The following is a 25,798-nucleotide window of genomic DNA, read 5'->3' as shown; positions in this document are numbered from 1 at the left end:
ACACACACACACACACACACGCATATATAGATTGTATATACATATATGTGTGTGTGTGTATAAATAAGATATCTTTGTCAGTTATGTCATCATTTAAAATGAATCCCCTATGGTTTTTTACAGCATCGATAAGTTAAAAATAGGGTTTGTAGGTGTTCCAATCAGATACTCAACTTTGACTGCCTGTTAGGGATTAAGAATTCTCCCTCCTTTCCTTTTATTCATTACACATTTATGCAATATCTGCTATATAAAGTGCCATACATAATGCTAGACTCTCAATAGAAACTTAAACCTACATCCTATGTTAAGTGTGATATCTTCTGTTCCTGGGAAGACTTAATAATATGTATTTTCAACAGACCCATTTTTCCACACCATACATTTAAATAATGATAGAAACTTTGGTATTTTCCTTTAAATGACTTTTCCTTTAAACTGCTCAATTAAAAAAAAAAAAACTGTTAAAAGAGTTTAAGAAAAATCTCAAGAGTCAGGTAATGTGAAGTGAACAGAACCAAGAGAAAGGAAACCCACCTAGTGGAGTGCTCTGTAATTAAAGTCTGTAGCATGAAGCGTCTTCCAGAAACACAAAAAGGCTGGGTCCTCCCAGCATAATTTGCCAGGAATGCCCACCATAAAGGTATTAAAGCATCAGAGAAGTTATTCAAGAGTGGCTTCCTTCTATCCTGGTGGTTTTAAAAAAAAATCACCTGTCATTCACCGGGATTTTTTTTTTCCCCCTCTGTTTTCAGCTTTTCTTCTGTTTTCTTTTTTTCCTTATTGATGAGTTCTCTTCAGCACTTTAGATAAATCAAGTAATTTCTTCAGAGTGGTCTAAGCTTAGTAAGAGGAAAAGGGGTAAATAACAATGCACTGTGGGTATGGGCTGAGACTCCCTCGGGTCGGCTCCCTTCCCTAATGTCCTTTTTCACACATGGAAGCCCTTGAAGCTCATTTACTTTGTCATCTTGTGCTGCCTCTTCTGGCCAGAATGTTAACACTTTGAAATTCAAAACGATAGCGTGGGCTCTATAATCTATTTTATGAAGAAAGGTCTTCTTTTTTCACCCTTTGATTCACTCATTCATTCAGTCACTACTGGGTGGGGTATCAAGAGGTAGACAATGACAATGCCCTCGTGAAGATGAGAATGTAGGAGGGAAGGCCAACATTATAGATATCTTAGAGCAAGCATTTTTAAAAGGTAATGTTTGGTCATCTGATGCAAACAGCCGACTCATTGGAAAAGACCCTGATGCTGGGAAACATTGAAGGCAGAAGAAGAGGCCGACAGAGGATGAGATGGCTGAATGGCATCACCGATGCAATGGACATGAACTTGGGCAATCTCCAGGAGATAGTGAGGAACAGGGAGGCCTGGCGTGCTGCAGTCCATGAGATTGTGAGGTCAGACACAACTGGGTGACTGAATAACAACAACATCATGACAATTGGAAATTATTTCACTCTAACTACAATCTATGAACTAAACACCTATTGTTTTTCCAGGTAAAGTATAAAGCTATATTTGACATCTCCTATTGATTAGCAGCTCTTCTGGAGCATCTATTCAGAGGTCAACAAGTCTAGCACCATGCCAGGTGCTGAGCGTTAGGGTTTGCTATCACTGCAATATTAGCTTCTGCAGTTTTGCAATTAATTAAAGGACTGAAATTTTTCCAAGAGATATTAGGTTACTCATCTCAGAGCCAATACATTATTTTTTTCCCCTTGTGTTTACTCCCCACCTGAACTTCTCTGTAGCTACTAATGTTCCCTTGATCTTTAATGAGTTTTTTTTTTAAATCCAAAGAAACTGGCCTGTTATACTGGCAGGGCTTACTTCTATTCCTACCCACCAAAGACCCAATACATCTCCTGGTCTTCATGATGCCTCACATTTACTGCAAACACCCCAAGACCGCTCTTAGCAGAGTTGATTTTTTACAGAGAATCATCTTGGTTTTTCAAGTTAAAAGTCAAAGAGTTAAGTAAAAACAGACATGCCTGCAACTTATTTTTAAATAGTAAATCATAATTGTCCCACATTGCCCGAAGTACCACACTTAACACATAAATCACACACAGTTACTAAAAAGATCTTGCTGGGAAAATGTAACAAAATTGCTAAATCTCTTCATTATATATTTATATTTAACAACCAGATTGCAATCAACTGTTTTCAGAATTTCTAAAATAAGTTGTTCATAGTAGCGTGACTTTTCAGCAACAACCTCATGGTAAATGCCTCTAAACCAAATCAACAGAAACAATTCAGGGATATTTATTTGCATTTACACATTTAATTTCAGCCACTATACTGGCTTTTAAAATTTTGCAATGTCATTTTTCTGTGCAAACTTATTGCAAAGAACACAACTCATTAAAAATATAAGTGACTAAAAAATATATATATATAAGTGACTGCATGATTTTCTAAGAGTACTTGTCCTCAACTATGAGATTAATAGCATAATTTATTTCTTAAATAAAAATCATGGATCCCAGCACATACTTTTTCATGTAAATGGTTGCTCCCTTGTCCATATTCTTTGCTCATACTTATTGTACCATTTGTCATCAAGCACCATAGTTACTTGGGCTTCCCTGGAGTCTCAGTGGTAAAGAATCCACCTACAGTGTAGGAGACCTGGGTTCAATCCCCGGGTTCGGAAGAGTTTGGAGGAGGAAATGGCAACCCATTCCAGTATTCTTGCTTGGGAAATCCCATGGACAGAGGAGCCTGGCAGGCAACAGTCCACTGGGTCACAAGAGAGTTGGAGATAACTGAGTGACTAAATGATAACAACAACCATAGTTACTTGTACAAATGAACATTTTCCTAATTTAACAGTAGGCTACTTGAGGGTAAGCAACCTGATCCATGGAAGTTATAAAAATAAGACTCTGGATCTTGCATTATCATAACTCCTTTTTTCACAGTGGTCACAAGAGAACCAAGTTGAAGAATATGAAGGTCTGTGTCTCTTTGATCTCATTTCACCCCTAACTATCGCCAGACAAAGGGATGGAGTTTAAAACATCCTTAAATTCTGCAGCACAGTATCCTTACTGGTAGGGCTAACAGCAGTTCAGATAATGCAATGTTCACAGTTGGTTGCAAAATCAATGCACCGTATTATCTGTCCTGAAATAGACAAGGGTTAAAAATGGAGGGATTGAGGCAAATTTACACATTGGAAAACTGAAGGGCTGTAAGCAAGATACAAAGAACTGGGACAAGATGGCAAATGCTAGAAAACCTAGGCAACATTAACTAAGGGTGAGGAAACAGAAACAAGATGTGCAGAATGACAAAAGAGGGGGCTTGAAATTCCCAATTCATTCTTGGTAATGTGCGACCACAAAAGAAATGTGAAAGTGGTCTTAAAGGAAACTCGTGGGATGGTGCTGAGGCTGCCACCACGCTGTCTGGGTTGGTTCAGGTCTGTGTCAGCATGGAAATGAGCTGCTTTTCCTTACCTCCAGGTGCTCTAAAATATAGGGTGGATTGGTCATGCCCAGCCTCAGCATCGCTCCCTCAGGAATCACTTCAACCAGCTTCCACAGCAGGGCCGGGAGGCTGGAGCCAATATCTCTGCCGTAAGCCCCCGTGTCTTCACTGGTCAACCATATCTCACAAACACCCTCTGCAAATCAAAGAAGATAATTAACAAATCTGTTGCAGAGCCATTTCCTTCATCATACAGCTGCTCACTCTTTTTAATGCAGGTTTTTTCAACACTATTATGCAGGCAAGTCTGGGTATTCAATTGCAGAGAAAAAGCAGCTTATCCCATGGTGGCACTGGGTTATTAAGTTCATTTTATGAACACCAGAGAGTTACAACAATGCTGTAAATTATCAGTGCGTCCTATGGAGTGATTAACATTCACAGCCAATCAGTTCAACCAATGCTTCCTCCAAAGCCCTTTGATCAAGACTAAGGCTTTAGTCCCATCACAGAGGATACCTAGTTGATTGAACAGCATAAGCCCCAGAACTGAAAGAGTCCCTCCACAGAATAGGTACCATCAGCAGTTAACTCACTAATCAGTCTGTCAGCGACCTAAGGAAAAATGTCAAGTGTAGTTAAAGTTGGACTCACAAATTATTCATCATGAGGTACCCACTTCTGCAGTAACTATGCCAATTTGTTTTCTTTATTCAATTAAGAATAGAGTGCATTGTATTGCTGCATTCAAAGAAGCTGGTCGCTGTAGGAACTAAGCATCTGTGTTGGAAAACCTGTTTACTAAAAATAGGACAGATCGCATCCTATTTTCCATCAGTTGGACTTTAGGAAAAGGTATCTGCGTTTCCTTGCTACTGTTGTTATAAAGGATCCTGACTTCAAACATTACCACTTGCCATAACAGTCTTCCAAAAATTGAAAGGAAATACTTTGGGATCACCTAGTATTATTTAAAATAAATAAAGCAGAGTTAGCAAGAGCCACCCAAGTTTGTAGGGTGCACAGAATGTTTCTGAAGGCATATTCAATTAAAGGATTAGCCTGTTTTATAAGCCAAATGATTCACAAGGCAAAAACAAACAGTGACGAGGGACTGTGAAATTTGCTCAGGCTAATGTGGTTTGTTGCTTCTGAAGACACTCGACACACGCACAAGGCACACAAACAAATACGACAGCCTGAACCAAAAGTAGACGTTTCTAGGAAGACACTTAAAAATTAAAATTTTAAATTGTCTTTGGTTGACAGAAGAATCTAAAAAATACACTTAAATATTCCTAGCCAAGAGAGACAACAAATAAAACATACGGTTTCTATGTGAATGTGAACTTTAACAGAAAAAAGAAGCAAAAGAGAAAGATCTTCACTCTCTTTAATGTGTTACACAGAGGTGGAAAAATATACATGAAGTTACGGTCTCCAGTCAGAGCTCTTTCCATTAGAAGAAGAGATATATTTACTTTATCAACAAACTAATCAACTGACATAAAAACATATTAACTCTTCCCCACTTGATTCTCTTTCTCAGACAAGCACATCCTCACCCACATCCAGACAACATGGAAAACACAAGGACAGAAATAAAATTTAGTTTCCCCAAATTAAAGAAGACATTAAAAAAAAAGTTCCATTTTAAAAGTTAGAGATGTTTTTTAAACATTTCTAACACCTCATATTTGAAAATCTGTAATGTTATGAATATATCTTTTCTTAATTTAAATATGTTGTTTCAGAAATTAATAAACATTTGCTTAGTTATAATCATTTAATAAAAAGTTTTATCCTCAAAGTAAATAATCTGGCATATCCACAGGCTATCTTTGTGGCTCTATAATTTTATAAATATCCTCTGTACATAGAGTGTTTTTCTGTTGAAAAAAACTGGTTGTAATTAGTGGTATCATCTGTATTTTAACATGACATATGCCATCAGACACTGGACTCATACAATCATTTTTTTTTTTAAATCTTATCACAAAATCCACTCCAGGAAAAGAGATGGCTAAGTAACAACATAAACGGATTTTAAAACACTCTGAAAGAGGTTATAAAAACAGGACATTATCCATGATTTTCCAGTTACTGGCATTTGAGCAACACAATATGAATATTTTAAAATGAACAGAATAATTTTAATTTATAATTTTTCCACCCAAATGGTTCCATGTTATGCCTTATGTAGAGAGAGCAAGTTCCTGGAACAGTGCCTTGCTGTTTGCTAGATGAATATAGAAGGGGAAAAATCGCTGTGAATAGGGTGGAAATAATAGCCATGTGGAAACAGCAGCCAGCTCTTCAGTCTGCATACGTGGGGACCAACAGCCCCCTGGTGGGCTGAAGCTTCAAATTAAATCACAGAAAGAGGAAGCAGCTGTAGCACTAAGTCAGCAACAACAGGAATAATGGTCTCCATGCCTCCAAGATCAAGGCTGCTAAAATGCTTGATATAATAGCAACCTGGTGTAAAACACAATGAAATGAGAAAACATGTGCAAAATGTGAAGTTCTTGGACTTGAGGAGAACTGTGCCTTGCTCATTCAATTCCCAACTTTGTCAAAGATGATTTTGCTCTTTATATCAGAAAGTTCAGGTTTTGGAAGGCGACCTTTCAAGCATTCATTCTAATGAGAGTGCCTCCCACCGTTAGGACACACAAAGCCATTTCATAGCAAAGGTGAAGCTCTGTGGTGCGGAATCCCTGCCACTGAAACCCTGCCCTCTGGGAACCTTGTGATTATTCATAGTGCAAGCGGTTCCTGCCAGGTCAGCTTGCATATGAATCTACCAGGGAAACCCAAGGCTGCAGTCTGTAATCACTAATGGACATTGGGACGCATGCATGCTTCGAGCTGCATACGTAATTGGCTATACTTACGGACAGAAGTGCTTGCCTAAACAGCTTCATTCCTCAAGGACTTCAGTTATGAGCTCTATTCCTTTGCACATTCATTCCTTTATTCGTCCATCAAACAGTTATTAGGCCCTTACCTACTATGTGCCCTGCAGCTCTTCCAGCTCATGACAGATATGGATTCATCGTTAGACTTCTGTGACCTGAGACTGGCTATTACAGGCGTTGGTGAGGGGACACTGACAGACGCCCTGGGAACTTCATATACATCCCTATCAGTGGTGATGGTGGACAGGGGTGGATGCTGGCGGAACACAGCCTGAGAAACGGAAATCAAGGGCAATCTGAGGGGACTGAAGTGCATATGAGGTAACCCCAGTGACACAGAGCCAGTCTACGCTGCAACATAGATTTTAATTAATACCGATACATGTCAGAAAAACAAACACATGGAAATGAGAGAGAGTCGGAGGCAGGAAGAACTGAGACAAGAGAAGTGAATCACCAATAAATCCTTCCATATTTCTAATAAAAAATACCTGCATAAAAGAACGTGGTGGGTAGAAACTCAGGATACAGGAGTGAGTCTTTTCTAAGCATCCATGGAGATACCTTACTTTTTTCCTAAAAATGACTTTTGTTCATGTTCCTTACTGCCTATCTGACTTTTCTAATACACACTAGGTTCATAAGATTATCTATCATCCTTCGGTTGTGTTAATTTTGGTTTAAAAAAAAGCAGATACCAGGAAGAAAGGAAATGCATCTTATAAAGGAAAATTCTTTAAAAAGTTTAGTTATTGGAATTTATTATCATTTTACCCAAGTAATTACAGATCAGCTTATAGCTGAAATGCTCTTTCCCCTGAAGACAGAGCAATATCAACAGTTGGATTTTGATCTCTGCTCCACAGTAATTTGAGATGACAGAGGATGGAAAAAGTAAAAGACATAAAAAGTTAATAGTAAAAGAAAGATAATATTCTCAGTAACACAGTCTGAAAATAAAGAAAACCCTTTCGGAAAAACCAAACTTTGCCAAAATTGAATTCCAAAAGACATGACTCACTATAAATTTTCCTGTGTATGAGCTTCATTGTAATAAATTAAAATATGGGTGATGATTGATTTCATCTGATCAGAGAAGTGATATTTCTCTGGTAGCTCATGCTTTATCACTGGGAAAAATTTCCACGATCATGAGTTGTTTCAGTTATTCTATATGAGTAGTCTCTAAAAATAGAGACTACACCAATATAAAAACTGCAAATTGTGATGTTTTCTTAGCACTATATGGTAAGAAAATCAACATCAACTAAACATAACATCAAAAAACCCACCTCATGTGCAGAAAAGAGACTCCTCCTACACTGTTGGTAGGGATGCAGACTGGTACAAAAACAAAGTTGCCACATGACCCAGCAATTTCACTTCTGGGCATATACATCCAGAAAAAACCATAACTTGAAAGATTCACGCACCCTTGTGTTCACTGCAGCACTATTTACCACAGCCAAGACACGGAAGCAACCTTTGTGTGTTCATCGGCAGGTGAACGGATAAAGACGGGGCACGTATATACAATGGAATATTAGTCATAAAAAAGAGCAGAAAGCCATCTGCAGTAACATGCATGGACCTAGAGATTATCACACTAAGTGAAGGAAGTCAGACAGAGACAGACAAATACCATATGATATCACTTATACCTGGAATCTAAAGACACAAACGGACTTGTTTACAAAACAGACTCACAGACATAGAAAACAAATGTACATTTTCCAAAGGAGAAAGATGCTGGAGGGAGGGATAAAACAGAAAGTTGGGACTAGCAGATACAAACTACTACACATAAACAACAAGGGCTTACTGTATAGCACAGGGAACGATGTTCAATATACTGCTATGAACCACGGTAGAAAAGCACATGAAAAGGAACACACACACACACACACACACACACACACACACTCACACACACATAGGTCTAACTGAATCACTTTGCTGTACACCAGTAACTAACACAACATTGTAATCAACTATACTTTTATACTAAAAAAAAATCACCTCAAAATCTGCTACACCTTTCTTCCTCAGAAGACGCGTTCTGTCTCCCCGTGTCTTGTGCTCTCCACTACCAGCCTTGCCCTTTCCTTTTTCCTACAGTTCCATTCCCCAGTCTTTCTCACCATCCATCTCAGCCTTCATGCTCCATTTTCTTCTCCATATAGGGAATATAGGCCAGTAGGGAATATGAATTAAATATACATTATTTGTTAGCGTTATTTGGCTTCCCTGATGGCTCAGCTGGTAAAGAATCAGCCTGCAATGCATGAGACACGGGAGACACAGGTTTGATCCCTGGATCGGGAAGATCCCCGGATCGGGAAGATCCCCTGGAGAAGGAAATGACAATCCACTCTACCACTTTTGTCTGAAAAATCCCATAGACAGAAGAGTCTGTACTGCATTCTCTGCTCTTAATTCCCCATTCTCTCTTTTAAGGGTCACAGTGTATATGAACTAGACTTTTATGGGCTCTTTCTTCTTAAAAAATTATCTTAAAGAAAATTCAGAATTGAATATGACCCTCTGTTTTATCATATGAAAGGTCATGAAAATTGCTTCAATGGCAACATTTCTAAGTAATAATATACACAGGTAGCCTTCTACCTATTTAGCTAATTCATTTAAGAGTGAATTGGGCAATATAACTCCTTTGGTCCTTTCTAATCCTACTATTAGACACTCAGGGATCTTAAGTTTCCATTGAGATAAAAAGGGCTTAAGTAACACTTTTATTAAAGAAGCATCACAGCAGATCCAATCAAGGCTATCTTTTATAGAACAATGATTCATCATGGACAAATACCCAAACAGGCCGCCAAAGAAGATAGTTATTGATGAGCTAATTCTTCAATTATGTTTATACTGTTTTCGTAAACTTAAAAAAAAGTTTATTAGTGGCCTGAAGGTTTTTGCCCGGTGTTTATTTTGAACAGTGTTGAATTTCAAGAAAATTTTCAAGAGCAGTACAACAAATGCATGTACCTCTTTCACCCAGACTCAGGAATGACATCTTGTCACATTTGTGAACACTCTCTCCACATCCACAAATACAACTTTCTTTTTTTTTCCATGAACCATCTGAGAATTAGCTGCAGACATTAGGGTACTTTACCTCTAAATATGTCAGCACATAGCTTCTAAGATCAAGAACATTCTCCCTCACATTCTCACAATACAAGCACTATGCCAGGCAAGGGGAACACTGGGGAACACTGCGGTCAGAACTCAATGCTTTGGCACACGCTGTTCTCTCTGTCTAAAACACACCTCACTCTTCTTGCATAATGAACACCTCTTCCAGGAAACTTTGCTGACCAACCAGGCTAATTGAGATGCTCCTCTCCTGTGCTTCCCAGTATCTTGTACAAAATCCCATACCACAATGCATTATAATTACAGGTTTAACTGCTTGTCTCTCCTGAGAGGATGGAAGAATCTTCTGGACAGAGATGCAAAATCTTCCTAAATACATTTATGCCGAGGACCTATTATGGTGCCTTAGCACACAGGAAGCCCTCAATAAACTTTGGTTCCAATCAATTTAATTAATAAGATTGTGTTCAATAAAAATGAGTAATTAAGTTGAATTCAGTTAACATTTGAAAGTACCTCTTCCTTGTCCCCACATAGGTATATATAAACATATATGTATACACATGGATACACGCAGAGTGAACGTAGTAACATACCAGGTTCTGCACTAGGCAATGAGAAAATATCAAAATCAATTTTCTCTGGACACTATGAAAACGCAACTTGAATACTTCACATTTGTTGCATAGTTTAACTTCTAAGCAATCCTTAGAAGTTCTTAGAGTTCTTAGAATTACTTAGAGTTCTTTATTACTGGATAGTGACTACAAGATACCATAGAAAGTGAATACAGACCATCTTTTTACTTAGAGGTGAAACTTCCCGTGTACATGTAAATTCAGATGGACCAATTATCCATAAATTTACTAAACTTTAAAATGATCTTTTTAAGTGCTTTAACAATAAGAGTTAACAAAGAGACAGTATTTCCAGAGTACACTGACATCTGACTGCAGTCATACACAGAAAAAAAAGAATTGTTTGAATAGGTTGACAATGTTGCTGCTAAATAAAAAAAAAACCTACTTAATTCCTTTTGAAAGGTCATAATCATATAAAAATTGTTTATTTCCACACTTTTGTAAGAATTTGGAAATCATGGAAAGCTAAAACCAAACTAAACACCACAAAAGGATGACACGTTTTCTAAAAATAAGGCATCTGACTCCCCAGTCTCCGAAAATCTGCAATAAGCCTCAATGAGGCAGATTAAGTTTATCCTCTTAATACTAGTGTGTTCTGCTCCATACACGGGCTTTTTAAATACCCCTAGAGAGAATACAGACAGCCATGTCTATGAAAGGACCCTCTGGTGTTTCAATAGGATGTAGGGAGATGTTATTTTGTTTTTGTTTCTTTTTTAAATTACAGCAGGCTCCACTCCCAGCAGTCCAAACAGTATAGATAAAAAAGGAAGGAGGAGGAGGAAAGAACAGACACCTGTAATGCAGGACCTAGTCTCAGAGAAGATTCATATGAGCTGATCACAGTAATGGCAGAAATTTATCTGGATTCCAAGACAAACCAGAAGACCTACAGAAGAGTTTAGAGGGTAAAGGAAACTAAAAAGATTTGGTGTTATTTTGGCTACTGAACTCAATTACAGAATGAGGAACAAAGAGAACTTAAATTATTACACAATAATTTTATGTAATTATTACATATAATCATTACAAAAATATTTATAAACAGAATGTTTTTATGACTAACATTTTTTAATTCTAAATGTCTTTCTCATAAGTGAACTCCACCAAACATCTGTAGTTAGAATCAGGGAACTTTGACTTTAAATATAAAGCTTATTGATATTTCAAGTATTTAAACAGCAAACAGAGTTTTCTATTTTCTAGAGTTTCTTATATTCAGCCTGAAGGTACATTGAGCAGGTGTCTTAATACAAATACATCATTCATTCATTCAAACATTCTTTCACTCATCCTTCTTCTAGCAAATATCTTTTGAGTATCACTATGTGCCAGACACTGTTTCAGACCTATCTAGAGATAGGTCTCTGCCCTTAAGAAATGTATTCAAGTGAGAGTCAATAAACTGAGATAAAGAATATGTTGTCAAGTAAAAATAACTGCTAATAAAATGTCTGAAAGCAGGAATGGAGGAACAAGTGATACAGTGGTTGGGAAAGGATGCTGTCATTGTCGACAAGGAAAAGTGAGGACAACTCAGGATGACGTGAAATCTGAATGAACCAAGTAGCGAGCCCGGGAGACCAGCGATCTGAAGGAAGAGTGCTTGCAGCAAACGCACTGTAAGTGCAAAGACCCAGCACAAGCACTTTCACAGTTCCCAAGGGGGCACAAAGCTGTCAGTGTGGTTGGGGCACAATGGGGAAGGGATGTGTGCTGGGAAAAAAAAAAATTGTAAAATGGGAGCCACTTGTGACAACAGTTGCTGCAAGAGGCTCAAGCTCACTGGGCGGAGCTAAGAGAGTAAATATGATACATCCATAACCTACTAACTATTGTATGCAATGGATATGCAAGCTGGATATTATAATTACTAGTGAAAGCTCTCAATATCTCCAGGTTTTAAGATACTCTCAAACCTATGATCAAAAATATTCCAAAAAGTCTGGGAATCCTCAAATCACTAGATTTGGCACATAAGAAGGGCCAGGACAAGAAGTAACAGTAAATGCCACTGTCCAGTCTTTGTCAAATTGCTTTCTTTCACTGTTTTTTTTTTTTTTTTGAAGAAGGAATTTATTACAATTGACCAAAATGCATGAAACAAGACTCATGTATTTAAATAGAAACAAGCAAAAAACCCAAGACCAGAAACACATTTATGCTTTCTAGTTGGGAGCACTAGAAAGAGAAAAAGAAAGTGGTATCATCCTTATATATCTGCTCCTTTTTCTTCTTCTTCCCATCCAACAGAGCCTAAGCACTACTACCCCATCACTGAGCATCACTTAGGCTGACATCCAACTAACCAACAACTGCCACAGACTCAGAGAGTCTTCAAAGATGCTCGACCACTACAATGACTTCAGGAAGAAGGGTAGATAAGAATAAGTAAAACAGAATCCTCTCTTGTGTGGCAGGGAAAAAGAAAGGACAAAGAGGCTCGTGCTCAAAAATCTATTATCCACACACCAATTAACTATTATGATACATAAGAATAGCTGAGGTCAGTTTTACTCTTTTTTACTATTAACTGGCAACTGACAAAAAAATGGGCTAGTTAGAACAGTCGGGAAGCATTGCTTGTGCACTTTCCAGGTGTAATATCAAAGAGATCAGAAGATATTTATGCTTTCTGCTGAGTAAAACTAAAAAAATGCGGGGGGAAGAGTGAGTGCTATTTTTATATAATGAAATGTTACAGTACAATTTTAGGACAAAAACATATCTAAACGTTTGGAAGTTGTATGGAGAAGTTGGTGGTTGGGCCTGGAGAAGAAGACCTATCAGAATAGGAAGGTCTGATTTTCATAATCAACTACTCTTCAATTTAAAATTTCTAAGAACAAAGCACTATAAACATTTGCACATGATATTAATAAAAGTTTTTAATATATATTATAATAGAATAACATATATGCCAAAGCCTAGCTCTGTAGCTTGACCAGTAATCAAAATTATATCCACCAACAATCTGCTTCTGTAGAGGAACGTATAATATCCAGTATGAATTGTGGACTCTGGCCATGTTAATGACAGCAAATAATTTTAATTAAAAAGAAATGTTGTGAGGACTTCCATTTTTACACATGAAGGATTAACTGTAACAAGAATTGCCTTAATGTTATAAACAACTAGAAATTTTGACAAAATATATAAAACAACAATCATCAGACGAGGAGCAGAAGGCAGTGCAGGGCTATGATTTTTGAGAGAAGCACGTAAGGTGAGTCCTCTAACTGTCCATCTTACTGCCTGGCAGCATTTTCTAGGCCACAGCACAGACAAAGAGAAGCAAATAGAGCCTGGTCATCTTTCCAAATTGAGGAGATGGAAACTGGAGTTCAGAGAGCTACCTTTACAGGCGCAAATATCATCGACGAGAAAGATGTACAGAGATAGAGTTCCAAAGAACAGCAGATGGCTCCTCTCAAGTTTCTCACTGAGAATGCACGGGAGGAAAAACTAAACCCCAAAGTTGTGTTAAGAGTCACAGAAAAGCATAAGACTAACAATTCCTGGAACTCACAAAGGACCAGGAACAGTTTGTTCCTACAAGCCAAAAGAAAGACTTCAGAATATACAAATCACTGGATAGAGTCCTTACAAGGTTAACCAACTTAGGGGTAGAGAAAAAATTTGTGTTAAACTAAAAGCTGCTCTATGTGCGTTAGTTGCTCCGTTGTGTCCAACTCTGTGACCCTGTGAGCTATAGCCCACCAGGCTCCTCTGTCCATGGGATTCTTCTGGGAAGAATACTGGAGAGGGTTGCCAGTTCCTTCTCCAGGGAATCTTCCTGACCCAAGGATAAAACCCAGATCTCCCACATTGGAGGCATATTCTCTACTTACTGAGCCACCAGGGAAGCCCCATAGCTGCTCTGCTGCTAAGTCACTTCGGTCATGTCCAACTCTTTGCGACCCCATGGACTGCAGCCCACCAGGCTCCTCTGTCCATGGGATTTTCCAGGCAAGAGTACTGGAGTGGGCTGCCATTGCCTTCTCCAAACTATTTAACTCTAAAACAGGACAAAGTCCAAAAAGAACACAACAAAATTCAAAATAATTTTCAAAATGCCTGGCATCTGAACAAAAATTACCAGGCATGCATATAACAAAATACTAACTATGGTATGATGTGGTGAAAAACATTAATCAAATGAAACAGAGTCACAAATGACAGAGATGACAAAGTTAGCAGACAAGGACATTAAAATAGCTACTGTAGATGTCATTCACATGGTCGAAAAATATGAACATGATGAAAAAAAAACCAGAAAATTTTAAAAGACTGTACTGGAACTTCCGGAGAAAAAGATCTAGTAACAGACACTAACCAAAATGAAGCAAAGAGGCACAGAGAACCCTGAGTATGAGCGTGAACAGAACAACAGTAAGCTGATTAATACATGCATAGAGTCCCTAAAGTAACAGCTGAATTTTTTTCCAAATTTGATAAAAACTATAAAATGTTAGAAACTCAATCAGCCTCAGTAGAATAAAGAACCACACCAAAGGATATTATAAATTAATTGCTTTTTAAAAATAAAGAGGAACTTTTAAAAGCAATTGAGGATGAGGATGATATTATACACAGGCATAGATATAAAAATCACAGAAAACTTCTTGTTAGAACCATGCAATCCAGAATGTAATGGAGAAACATCCTCAAAATACTCAAACACTGAACTAGAATTTTGTATTCAAATAAAACAGGAAAATATTTTTCCAATGATAAATAAAGACTTCAGACAAACAAAGCTGAGAAAATTCATTGTAAAGAATACTATGCATATTTAAAGCCTAGAGCAACCATAGGCTTCCCTGGTGGCTCAAATAGTAAAGAATCTTGCCTACAATGCAGAAGACCTGGGTTCAACCCCTGGGTTGGGACGATCTCCTGGAAGAGGGCAAGGCAACCCACCCAGTATTCTTGCCTGGAGATTCCCCATGGACAGAGGAGCCTGACAGGCTACAGTCCATGGGGTAGCAAAGAGTCAGACATTCCAAGTGGAGCTAATGGTAAACAACCCGCCTGGGAATGCAGGAGACACGAGAGACGTGAACTCGATCCCCAGGTCGGGAAGATCCTCTGGAAAAGGAAACTTGAAAAGTATCAACTAAAACTCAAAAGAAAGAAAGCTATAGTAACATTAGAAATAAGAACTGACTGAAGAAAATCAAAACACGGTACAGATAACCCATGAGATGCATTAAGAGTATAAGCATGCACCATTCAATATGACAGCTACCAACCACATTTGGATACTGAATATTTAAAATGCGGTTAGTTCAAATTGAGATATGCAGTAAGTACACAGATTCTGAAGACTTAGTATGCAAAAAGACTGCAAATATCTCAATAAGAACTTTTATGTTGATTACAAGTTGAAATACTCCGGATATATTGGGTTAATTAAAACATTTGATAAAATTTAACCTGTAGTTTTTTCTTTTACTTTTCTTAATGTGACGACTAGAAACTTTTAAATCACATACTTGGTTTACATTGTATTTGTACTGGACAGCACCGTTATATAGACTATAAAATTGTCTACATCGCAGAACTAAAAGAACACGAAGTTTCATTAATAAAAAGTACTTTCTTCTAAATAATCAAGAGAAACTGAAAAATTTCAGTTAAATAACAACAGATATAAGATGTTATCCCTTATACATTTTATACTTCATTTACTTATATCTGTTTTTATTTGATTGTGTTGCTATATTGTATTAAAATCTCACAAAGTATTAAAGTTAATAAAAATGCCATTAGCAAACTCCCAATTCTACTACAACCATTTTGTGTATTATGTTTAAGTCATCTTTGACATGCACATTTCATATAGTTCACAATTTTTTTAAAAAGCAAGATTATTATTCTATATAAAACTATACTTAAAAATTCCTTGAATACTTAATCTCACACTTTGTATTACTACAAATAGTATTCCCAAACTTTGATACAAAGATCTACCAATTGTCTCTAATTGTAAGCCATTATTTATCTCATAATTTAAAAATGAGGAAACACATAATATGAGTGAGGTAAGTGACTCACTTGTTATTAACCAACATATCAGTTGAGAAGAAATCCTTTAAAAAGCTAATTTTCGAGGCTGATATACACAACTTTTCTTCTTTGTGAAAAAATGAAATATCACCCATTCATTTGTGTTTGAAATATCAAACATTCATGTTAACTTAATAATAATTTTGCCTTCCCTCAATTCCCCTGCATAAAACCATTACAAGGAACTCTCTACCTTCTCCTCCTCCATTTCTGCAGTCAATACATTATTATAATATTTTCTAACTATGCAGAAATGATTTAAAAAGAAATTAGAGTACTTGTAGTACTGCACCAGACCAAACTCAGCCAACTGCAGCAAAGTCATTTTGTTAATTTTTTTTTAAATAAGTAAGTTGGTTACATTTTTTAAATGCATTAACTTACCTCTATTAAGTCTGCAAAATCTCTTCCAGGAAATCCAATCTCAATATTTCAAATGGGTTTACTTAAATATTCTTTAAAAAATAAAAAACCCTTTGTGTGTGTGGTGGGGGAGGGATTTATTCTGTATTCTGAAATTTCCTAGTTCTTCTGTGTTATCTCATGTGACTTCAACTGGCTGAGGATTAAGCTGAGGTCCTAGAGAGGGTCTCTTTCACTCTCTATTTATTCTTAAGATCTCCAAAAGTATCCCTGGTAACTCGGTGAATAGCACAGGAGGGAGAAGCCAGCAGAAGGAAATATGGAAAAAAATGTCTAACACACAATAGCTTACTTCTAATTATGTTTATAGTGTATTTTCACTCTTCCCCACCAACTAGGATGAAAACTACAATAAGACTGAGATTTTCACCTGGTTTCTTCACTAATGTATCTCCTGTAATATAGACTACTGCCTGAAACTTGATGAGCATCCAATGTATATTTGTTGATTTAGTTACTCAGTTAATATAAGGACAGGAAAAAAGGAACACACAAAGCGCTAGAGAAGGAGACGACACCTCGGGGGCGAGAACGTGGAGACTAAACTAGGAGCCTGCAAGTGCAGACCTCAGGTTTAAGTGGCAGGAACAGAAGAAAGACATGGTATTTCAAACAGAATACAAAATATAACAATGGGGGGGGGGGGCTGGGGGGGAAGCTTCTAGAAGGAGGAAGTATATATAGTTATGACTGATTTGAGATGCTGTATGGCAGAAACCAACACAATACTGTAAAGCAATTATCCTCCAATTAAAAATTTTTTAAATGTAAAAAAATGCTTTTCTCATTATAGTAGAACACTGCACAATCAAAAAATACTTAAAATACACATTTAACAGAAAAAAAGCAAAGACTATAAAATAATCATAATAAATTATTTGAGCTTCAGTTAATACATGTTTTCTATTTAGGAATTAATCTGTCATCTTTCATACATCCAGCCAAGTAAAGGCTAGACATCAAAACAATGAGAAAAAGTTCTCTGAAAAATACTGACAACTGAGATACTTCTATGAATTAAGTTAATATTTTCCTTTTGAAATGAAGAAAGCAGCATTATTTTAATGGTAAAAAAAGAGTTCCACTAGAGAATTATTTGAAGATCATCACTTTATACAGAAGTGCACTTTATTCAGTTCCATAGAACTCCATGCACTTGAAATGTCAAAGATCAAGCCAGAAGATGATAAGCCAGAAGCAGTCAGCACAACTAGTGACCTTGGGTTTAAATACCATTCTCCCATAAAAACAATGCAAATCAAGAACCCATTTCCCTTAGCAAAGAGTACAACTTCCTGATTTAAAGTAGCTAATGTCAGGATGCTTCTAAAAATTATCACCTTATTTTTTTTTTAATACCATCAAATGAACCAAATTTGAAGAATTTTGTCTTCAAATTAAAAGCTTCACACATAACATAAAGAAGAAAAATGTTATGTACTTATTTGCTATTAAAAGTGAAAAGTCTGGCTTTTGAAACAGGTCTTATTATTGCCATTAACCTCACAGAGTAGTACTTATTAAGAAGTCACCACTGAGTCCTACGTGACGTTTGCCAGTTATAGGGCACTTAGAAACAAAATGGATGACACGTTTATGAAAGAGAATTTAGAAGTAAATGCACAGAATATTTTTAAGTTACATATTTATAAGATATTATCTATCTTGTAGATAATCCTAAGGAGTAGCCCAGGGAGATGTGAAAATGATAATGTCAACATGCAATGGAAAGAATATTCCATGTTTCTGAGATATTAAATTGAGATATACCTGGGTTCGATCCCTGGGTTGAGGACCTGGCAACCCATTCCGGTATTCTTGCCTAAAGAATCCCATGGGCAGAGGAGGAGCCTGGCAGGCTACAGTCCATGGGGTCGCAAAGAGTCGGACATGACTAAGCAACCGCACAGCACATAACAAAGAAAATATATTACATCTATATTTATTATTATATAAGCACTAATACAGAGGAGAATCTAGCGGACAAGAAACTGGTGTAAAGGAATCAACATAAGACTTATGACTGATAAGGAGCAGATCCTATCACTGGGAAGCTGCAGACACTCTCTTCCATAGAGAGGGCAGGGGAGGGTCTGCTGTGCAGCAGCAGGAGTCCAATTCCACATGCTCACAGGGCGACTTGAACTACTGGAGGAAAAACAGTGGGAAGGACAAGGGCTTTTTATCAAACAGCTTACATTTCATCTTGAAACCATGACTTGCACAACAGTTACCAGAAGAGACCAAAGGTAAAGAATATTTATTATAAAGTACAAGGCTATTAATAGTCATTAGCAATAAAAAGGGGCTTTCCTCGATGATGGCTCAGCAGGTAAAGAATCTGCCTGCAATGCAGGAGACCTGGGTTCAATCCCTGGGTCAAGACGATCTCACAGAGGAGGAAATGCCAACCCACTCCAGTATAATTGCCTGGAGAATCCCATGAACAGAGAAGCCTAGTGGGCTACAGACCATGGGGTCGCAAAGAATCAGACAGAACTCAGCGACCAAACAACAACATACAAGAGATATGACTCCATCTTCTGTAAATCAGATATTCATGGGAAATCATTCTCTCAGTTAACTTCCGTCCTTCTGAGAGTTTCCATTTCACATCCTCTAGTTCCATTTTTGACTAAAATTCTTTCACACCACGCACTGACCCTTGGTCTTTTCAAACGATTGTGATCAGCACCACAGTGCGCATGATGCTTTGAACATTACCAGTTTCAGCAAATAACAAACCACCTTTACTATTAAAAGAAATAAAAACGAACAATGAACCTAGATTGCAGAAATCTCTGTTGACCACAGAATTGCCATCAGTGACCCTAACAGCTATTTTATTATAAAAGGCCCTCAAATGACAAAATATGCAAATTATCTTTATGCAAGAAATGTACCAAATATAGTCTAAGATTCAGTGCTTAAAAATATTCATCCAACTGGGATGATTTCAGATTAAAGAAAATAAGGACTGTGTAATTATATACACTTACCTTGACAAATAGAAAGCAATCTGTGATTAGAACATAGCAATTAGTTACAAAATGCTTCACATGGATTTAATTACCCATCAGTCTACATGTAGCTTAATTACTTTTATCTCATTGCATCAGTAAAAGGTTTCTGCCTAAGGCAACTGCCAGTCATATATTTATAAGGCTTCTAGACTTTACAGTGAATACATTATAACATTCAGTCAAATGTGCTAAAGTTACAGTTGCAGAGACAGTCTTAATTTTGAGACTCTAGTTTTAGTTCAGAAACGTCTCATCACTGTCTTAGATTCAACTCTCATCCAACTTTCACAAGGACAGTGTCACCTATTTGGCTGTATAATATTGTTTACTAAAACATAACTTTGGTTTATTCTAATAAAAGGAAAGACCTCTAAAACCAAAACAATTATCTTACTGTCCTGAGGCAAAGGACACTATGACACTATAGTCTCATGAGTAAGGTAAATAGTTAAATTCAGAAAGAGGGTGACTCTCTTTCAGGGGAGATGAAGAAAGTCCTTTCACTCAGTACTAATCTGCTGCGAAGCTCGGAAAGATGTTGGCTTCATCGTATGGGAATTTCTGTGTGTGGGGCTCAGAATGGGAAGCGCTATCTTCCATTGTTCTTGCCTTAGCAAGAGGGTTGTGCAATTCAGCCAACCACGGTTTCATTCCTAAAATCTTTGCTGATTAACTTGGTATCTTTGGGCTAGTTATTTAACTAGGATGTAAATGGCACCCCACTCCAGTACTCTTGCCTGGAGATTCCCATGGACGGAGGAGCCTGGTAGGCTGCAGTCCATGGAGTCGCTAGGAGTCGGACACGACTGAAGTGACTTAGCATAGCATAAGGATAAATAATAACCATCTCACTTAACTGTTCAATAACACAAAAATATCTATCTAGTAGATAGTCTAGATATCTGTAGCAAGGATATACCAAAGTTAACACTGTTTCCTGGGAGGGGTCTGTGAGGATTACATGAATTCATCAGAAAAAGAGGTCTCTTTGGAAATAAGTAGGGGAAAAAAAAATTCTCCTTCCATTTTTTTTTTTAAGGGAATATTTTTGGTGTTGGTTAGGAAATTAGATCCTTTGAGAAGTGGGAGTTTTCAAAGCTCTGGAATCTGGTGTTACGGAATTCTGGCCTCACCCTACTTAGAACCTTTGAAGAAACAACCATCTGTTAAGGAAGGCACATCTTTGGGCCAGAAGGCGTACGGACATCTAGTAAGGCTTTCTTTAGGGCTCACAAGTCACTAAGTATCCCTCTGTGATTTCTGTTTTACTCAAACCAGAGTTGCTTCTGCTTAAATACATACAAAATCAACAAGAAAAGAGATTTCAAGTGCTACTGTGCTTAAGGATCACTTACAAAGCATCTTAAAAATTCAAGCAGGGTGGATAAAATTCTACTGAAGTACATCTGGGTGATGTCTATCTAAGTCTAGGTATTCTGCTGATATTGATAACCACACCTAGAGAAACACCAGGGGTTAGGCTTCATGGGAGTATACAGCAACAACAATTTATATTATCAAAAGTCTTTAAAAACAATCTTTTCAAGACTTATAATTTCCTGCCTGAAATCAATTAACACACTGTGATTTCATACTTCCCAATTATTGATCCCCAAAAGGATTATAGGCTCTCGATTCTTAACAAGAGTTTGCAAATAGTTCTTGTGTCGCCATGATGAACAGGTTTCCCACTACAGTTAAAAGAAACACAGAACAGAGGAAGATAAGACAATGGCCAGATTTTATGGTTAGGTGTGGGAGCCAAAATACAGAATAAGATCTCAGTGTTCTGAGATGCATATTAAATATGTAAAGATAACCTACACTGTAAAATCAATCCCCTGAAGACCTTAGGGAGTTTTACTCTACTTGTAAACCTCAAAGTGAGCAGTACACAGTAGTTGCTCAAAAAGCACCTGGAAGTTCTTACAGGTCACAGTGGTTTCACTCACCTAGGTGCTCTCAGCCCTTCATACAAGGACCATAGCACATAATAACTACTTAACTAATATTTGCTAAAGGAGGAAAAGCAATGGGGCAGAAAGCAGGGACATGATTCAAATATTTAACCTTTGTGGAAAGGATGCATTCTTTTAAATAACAAAATATTCCAATATTTCTGTAGTTAGGAAACAATTTTTTAGAAAGTGTTCTGAAGATGATTAGGTCCCACAGAGACAAATAACCACCACACACTAAAACAAAACAAACAAACAAAACCCCCCACCTCTGTACTTTAATCCTTTTGTGTGGCTTGTCCAATAGTACAGAAATAGAAAATAGTTTTTGTATTGTCTAAATAGAAAACCCAGAAATAGAAAAATAATTTTGTTTGGAGAAAAACAGGTTCTTTTTCTTTTTTAATTTTTACTTATATTGTAGCATAGGTGATTAACAATGCTGTGTTAGTTTCAGGTGTAGACAGAAGTGATTCAGTTATACATATACATGTATCTATTCATTTTCAAATTCTTTTCCAATTTAGATTATAGATTATTAAGCAGAGTTGCCTGTGCTATACAGTATAGGTCCTTGCTGACTACAAATTCTAATTATAGCAGTGTAGACATGTCAATCCCAAACTCTCAACCTCCCCTTTCTCCCTACGCCTCCCTCCTGGTAACCATAAGTTCGTTCTCTAAGTCTGAGTCTGTATGTGGAATCTAAAAAAAAAAAACAAACTTATTTACATTTTTTTTTTTTTTAAGATTCCACATACAAGTGACATCATATGATATTTGTAAGAAAGACCAGGTTCTAATGTCCTCGGATGGCCTCTTATTAGTCGGTGACAATGACCACATTAAAATCTTCTGTATTGTTTGTAAAGTGGGCACAGTAACATTGGACTGTGACAATTCAATGATGGCAAATTTTCCAGTAAAGAACTCAGCACAGGACCTAAAGCCAACAAGGCCAACTACTTTGTATAGTTACTCCCCTAAATTTAAGAGGCTTCAAAGATGAATTATCACTAGAAACACACACACAAATATACATCCCTGGGTATCAGTACAGCACAGATGCTCATGTTACAGGAGCTTTAGAGTCAACCTGGTTTAGAATTCTGGCTCTACCATTGCCAGCTGGGTAGGAGACGCAGGTTTGATCCCTGGGTTGGGAAGATTCCCTGGAGAAGGAAATGGCAACCCACTCCAGTATTCATGCCTGGAGAAGCCCATGGACAAGAAGGAGCCTGGTGGGCTACAGTCGACGGGGTCACAAAGGAGTTGGACATGACTTAGCAACTAAACAACAAGCAAGCCTTGGGTAAAGTCGATTCCATAACTCAGAGCACAAGTTTCCTCAGGTGTGAGATGGAGATAATTATACCCACACCTCACAGGGGAGATGTAAAGATAAATGAAATAATCCATACAAAGCAATTCCCACGCTGGCTGCCACAGAGTAGACAACAAATACTAGGAACGTTACTATTATGTGGAATACCAAAGTAACAAGGCAGTCTGGGTCCATTTCAGGTCTCAATGCAGGTTTTGTTTGCTGGATCAGGGGCCGTTGCCTTTGGAAATTGGAAATGACAATACGTTTACGAAGGCATTTGAGTTACTCTGAATTTCCATTTGGAGAAGGAAACTACTTGTTTGACAGTCAAGTTACAATAAAAAGGATAATTGTGGCACAGTCTGTTCAGACCTATATGCAGAAATGGCCCCATTTGCAAATGGGAACTACCCAAGCACAGAAATAGAGCTTGATGCTGGGCTTTAAAAACAATAAAGTTAATTAAAAGAAAAAAAAAAATACTTTTTATAGAGTTCAAAAACAAGTTAATTTTTCTCAAATTCACGTTTATAGTGTTAACAGTCAAGGAGTTAAGAAAGCAATGAAATAAGTGCTTAGAACCACTTCAACTGACTTCTCTTAAATAGCTTTCATTAGTTTGGTTTGAGTCTGCTTTTTAACACATGAAGTGCTCTTAAAATTAGATTTGTTGTTTTAATGCAGCTTTTCTTGGCACTTTTTGGTCAAGAAAGAAGTCCAGAAATTACTAACACTTTTCATCTGGAAAATCCAAACCACCTTGATAAATTTTTTTGAAAGACTTTATGAAGACGAGTTAAAATTAGAGAAGAAAAAGAAAATACAGTTTTAGAATATTTAAACAAGTACTTACATCACAAGCCAGGAGCTGACACTTTAAAAAAATAAAATAAAAGCGCACTAAATCTCTAGCCTTTTTTCCTTGTATATTGTCTGGTCCAAATGGGATGGGAGACACTGACGTGAGTTGGTCCTTGAATGATGTGCGGGAAGGGGCCATCAGCAGCCTACCTGCCCATGCAGAAGACAGGTGCCAGCGACTGCTGAGGTGGACAGGGGTAGATTTTCAGTGAGGGCTGGTGTGAGCCAGCAAAAATTAAAAATAATAAATCTAGCCCATGCCCTGCCTGCTACAAATCAAACCCCCAAAACCCTATTTTGATGATTATGAATGTTAAAGAAAGGCCAACTACAAAGCAAAAATCACGGCTGCTGACATAAAAATATACAGAAAGACTATTAAAAAACAGGATTAAGATTAAACAGGAAACATCCAGTCTGCTATCATTCCTTCCTTGTGAGTAGCTGCCCTTGTCAGAACATCCCCATCCCACTGCCTTCTTGACTGTATCATACTTTCCCTACTGTGGCTCTGAATGGAGACCATCTCTGCTCCTTGGGAGTCTCTCTTCCACCTTCTACACTGTGCTGCACTGGTAACTAGTATCCTTGCCCTGGTCAAGTGAGCCTTTAATACCAGAAAGAATGGGATAATATCTCTATGTACCCTCGCCCCAAGAACACCAGGAGTATCCCCAAAGAAAACCCAACAAATGAGTGGTTGCAGGTATTAAAACCACATGCTGTCACCATCCTCACAGGAAGGCCGTCTCACTAAGCTGGGGCCTTTAAGTGAGGATCCTTCCAGGGTCTACTGGGAATCCTTCTTATTATCTGGGAACTATCAAGATTTATTCAATAAATGTCAGAAGGAGAAGCTAAATTTCCACTGTATAAGGTTAAAATTAGGCAGGGGAGGAGGCATTACTTCCTCCTACAAAATGGAATCAATACCGGCTGTCTTCTGCAAATAATAACTTAAAGCTCAGATTCAATTCAAAACAGCATCATAGAAGTATTGTAAGTCCAGGTCTCTGCTCATATGTATCGTGGGTGGAATAGATTTTTGTATGGAAAAGGTCCATAATTTTTTTTTAATTCCAGGTTTTGCACATGTAACTTTTAAAATAGGGAAACCTCAGGGACAGTCTAGGTGGGAGAAAGGATTTTAAATGAGGCTCCTTCAATACTGTCTACCTTTAAATAAGTCACTTGACTTTGCTGGCTCTTACTGTAGCTCCAATCTTCTGGGTTAGAGATTGCCTTTGACATGGTGGAAGTTATGGATCCCTTTCCAGAAATAAGCCACACACAATATTTAGCTTGCTATTTCAGGGGACTCAAAGATGCCTGAAAGCACATGTGTGGAAGAATTCTTCAATTATATATTAAAAATGTGATGCTAGAGACCATACACATAATAAACCATTTAAAAAAATTAAGACACACAATTTTTCTTAGTTGCCTAACATCCACACTAAATGTCAATTAACTACTTGAAGATATAAATTTAAAAGAACTCTGAAATTACCAGACTGTCCAAGGTACCCACACACACCCATACTTTCTACTAGTTTAAATAATCACTCTATCAACCAAGGATGGCCATTAAGGATTACGAAGTGACTTAAGTAGTACAAGAGTCATAATTTCTCTCCAACTAGAAACTTTCAAAGCTCTCACCAAACATTAATGAAGTAGTTGGATGAACTAAAATAACTTGTTTTCAGAAACAGTCATTACCCTTTTACATCAAACACAGGCTGTTCACTTAGAAAGAGAGAGTAAGAGTGGTTAAGGAGACAGCATCTCAATTATCAACAGTCAGATGAGACAGTTAATAAATAACATTCTAAGATTTTCATAAAAATTCACAGAATTCGTTTTTATATTCAGCAAAGCTCTTATTAAAGAGAACAGATTTTATCATGACTACTAAAGACAGTAATGTAATTAAAGATAGATAGTTCTTCCAAGTTTAACCTAGAAGACATCATTCTCGAAGGCAAAAAAAAAAAA

At 37.3% G+C, this 25,798-nt stretch overlaps 1 protein-coding gene across 1 annotated transcript in view; it reads right to left on the bottom strand.

The window, feature by feature from the left end:
- The window catches only part of CDKAL1 (CDK5 regulatory subunit associated protein 1-like 1), a 622,071-nt gene that overhangs the window by 238,757 nt on the left and 357,516 nt on the right, over positions 1-25,798 (bottom strand). Inside the window, exon 10 of the mRNA XM_010848824.1 lies at positions 3,487-3,653. Coding sequence (XP_010847126.1) covers positions 3,487-3,653 — 167 coding nt within the window. The remainder of the gene's footprint in view (positions 1-3,486; positions 3,654-25,798) is intronic.

The sequence above is a fragment of the Bison bison genome, unplaced genomic scaffold, assembly GCF_000754665.1.
Source record: "Bison bison bison isolate TAMUID 2011002044 unplaced genomic scaffold, Bison_UMD1.0 scf7180017864274, whole genome shotgun sequence".
NCBI classification, from domain to species: domain Eukaryota; kingdom Metazoa; phylum Chordata; class Mammalia; order Artiodactyla; family Bovidae; genus Bison; species Bison bison.
The sequence above is the reverse complement of the archived record's forward strand: the minus strand, read 5'-3'. Positions and strand labels throughout refer to the sequence as shown.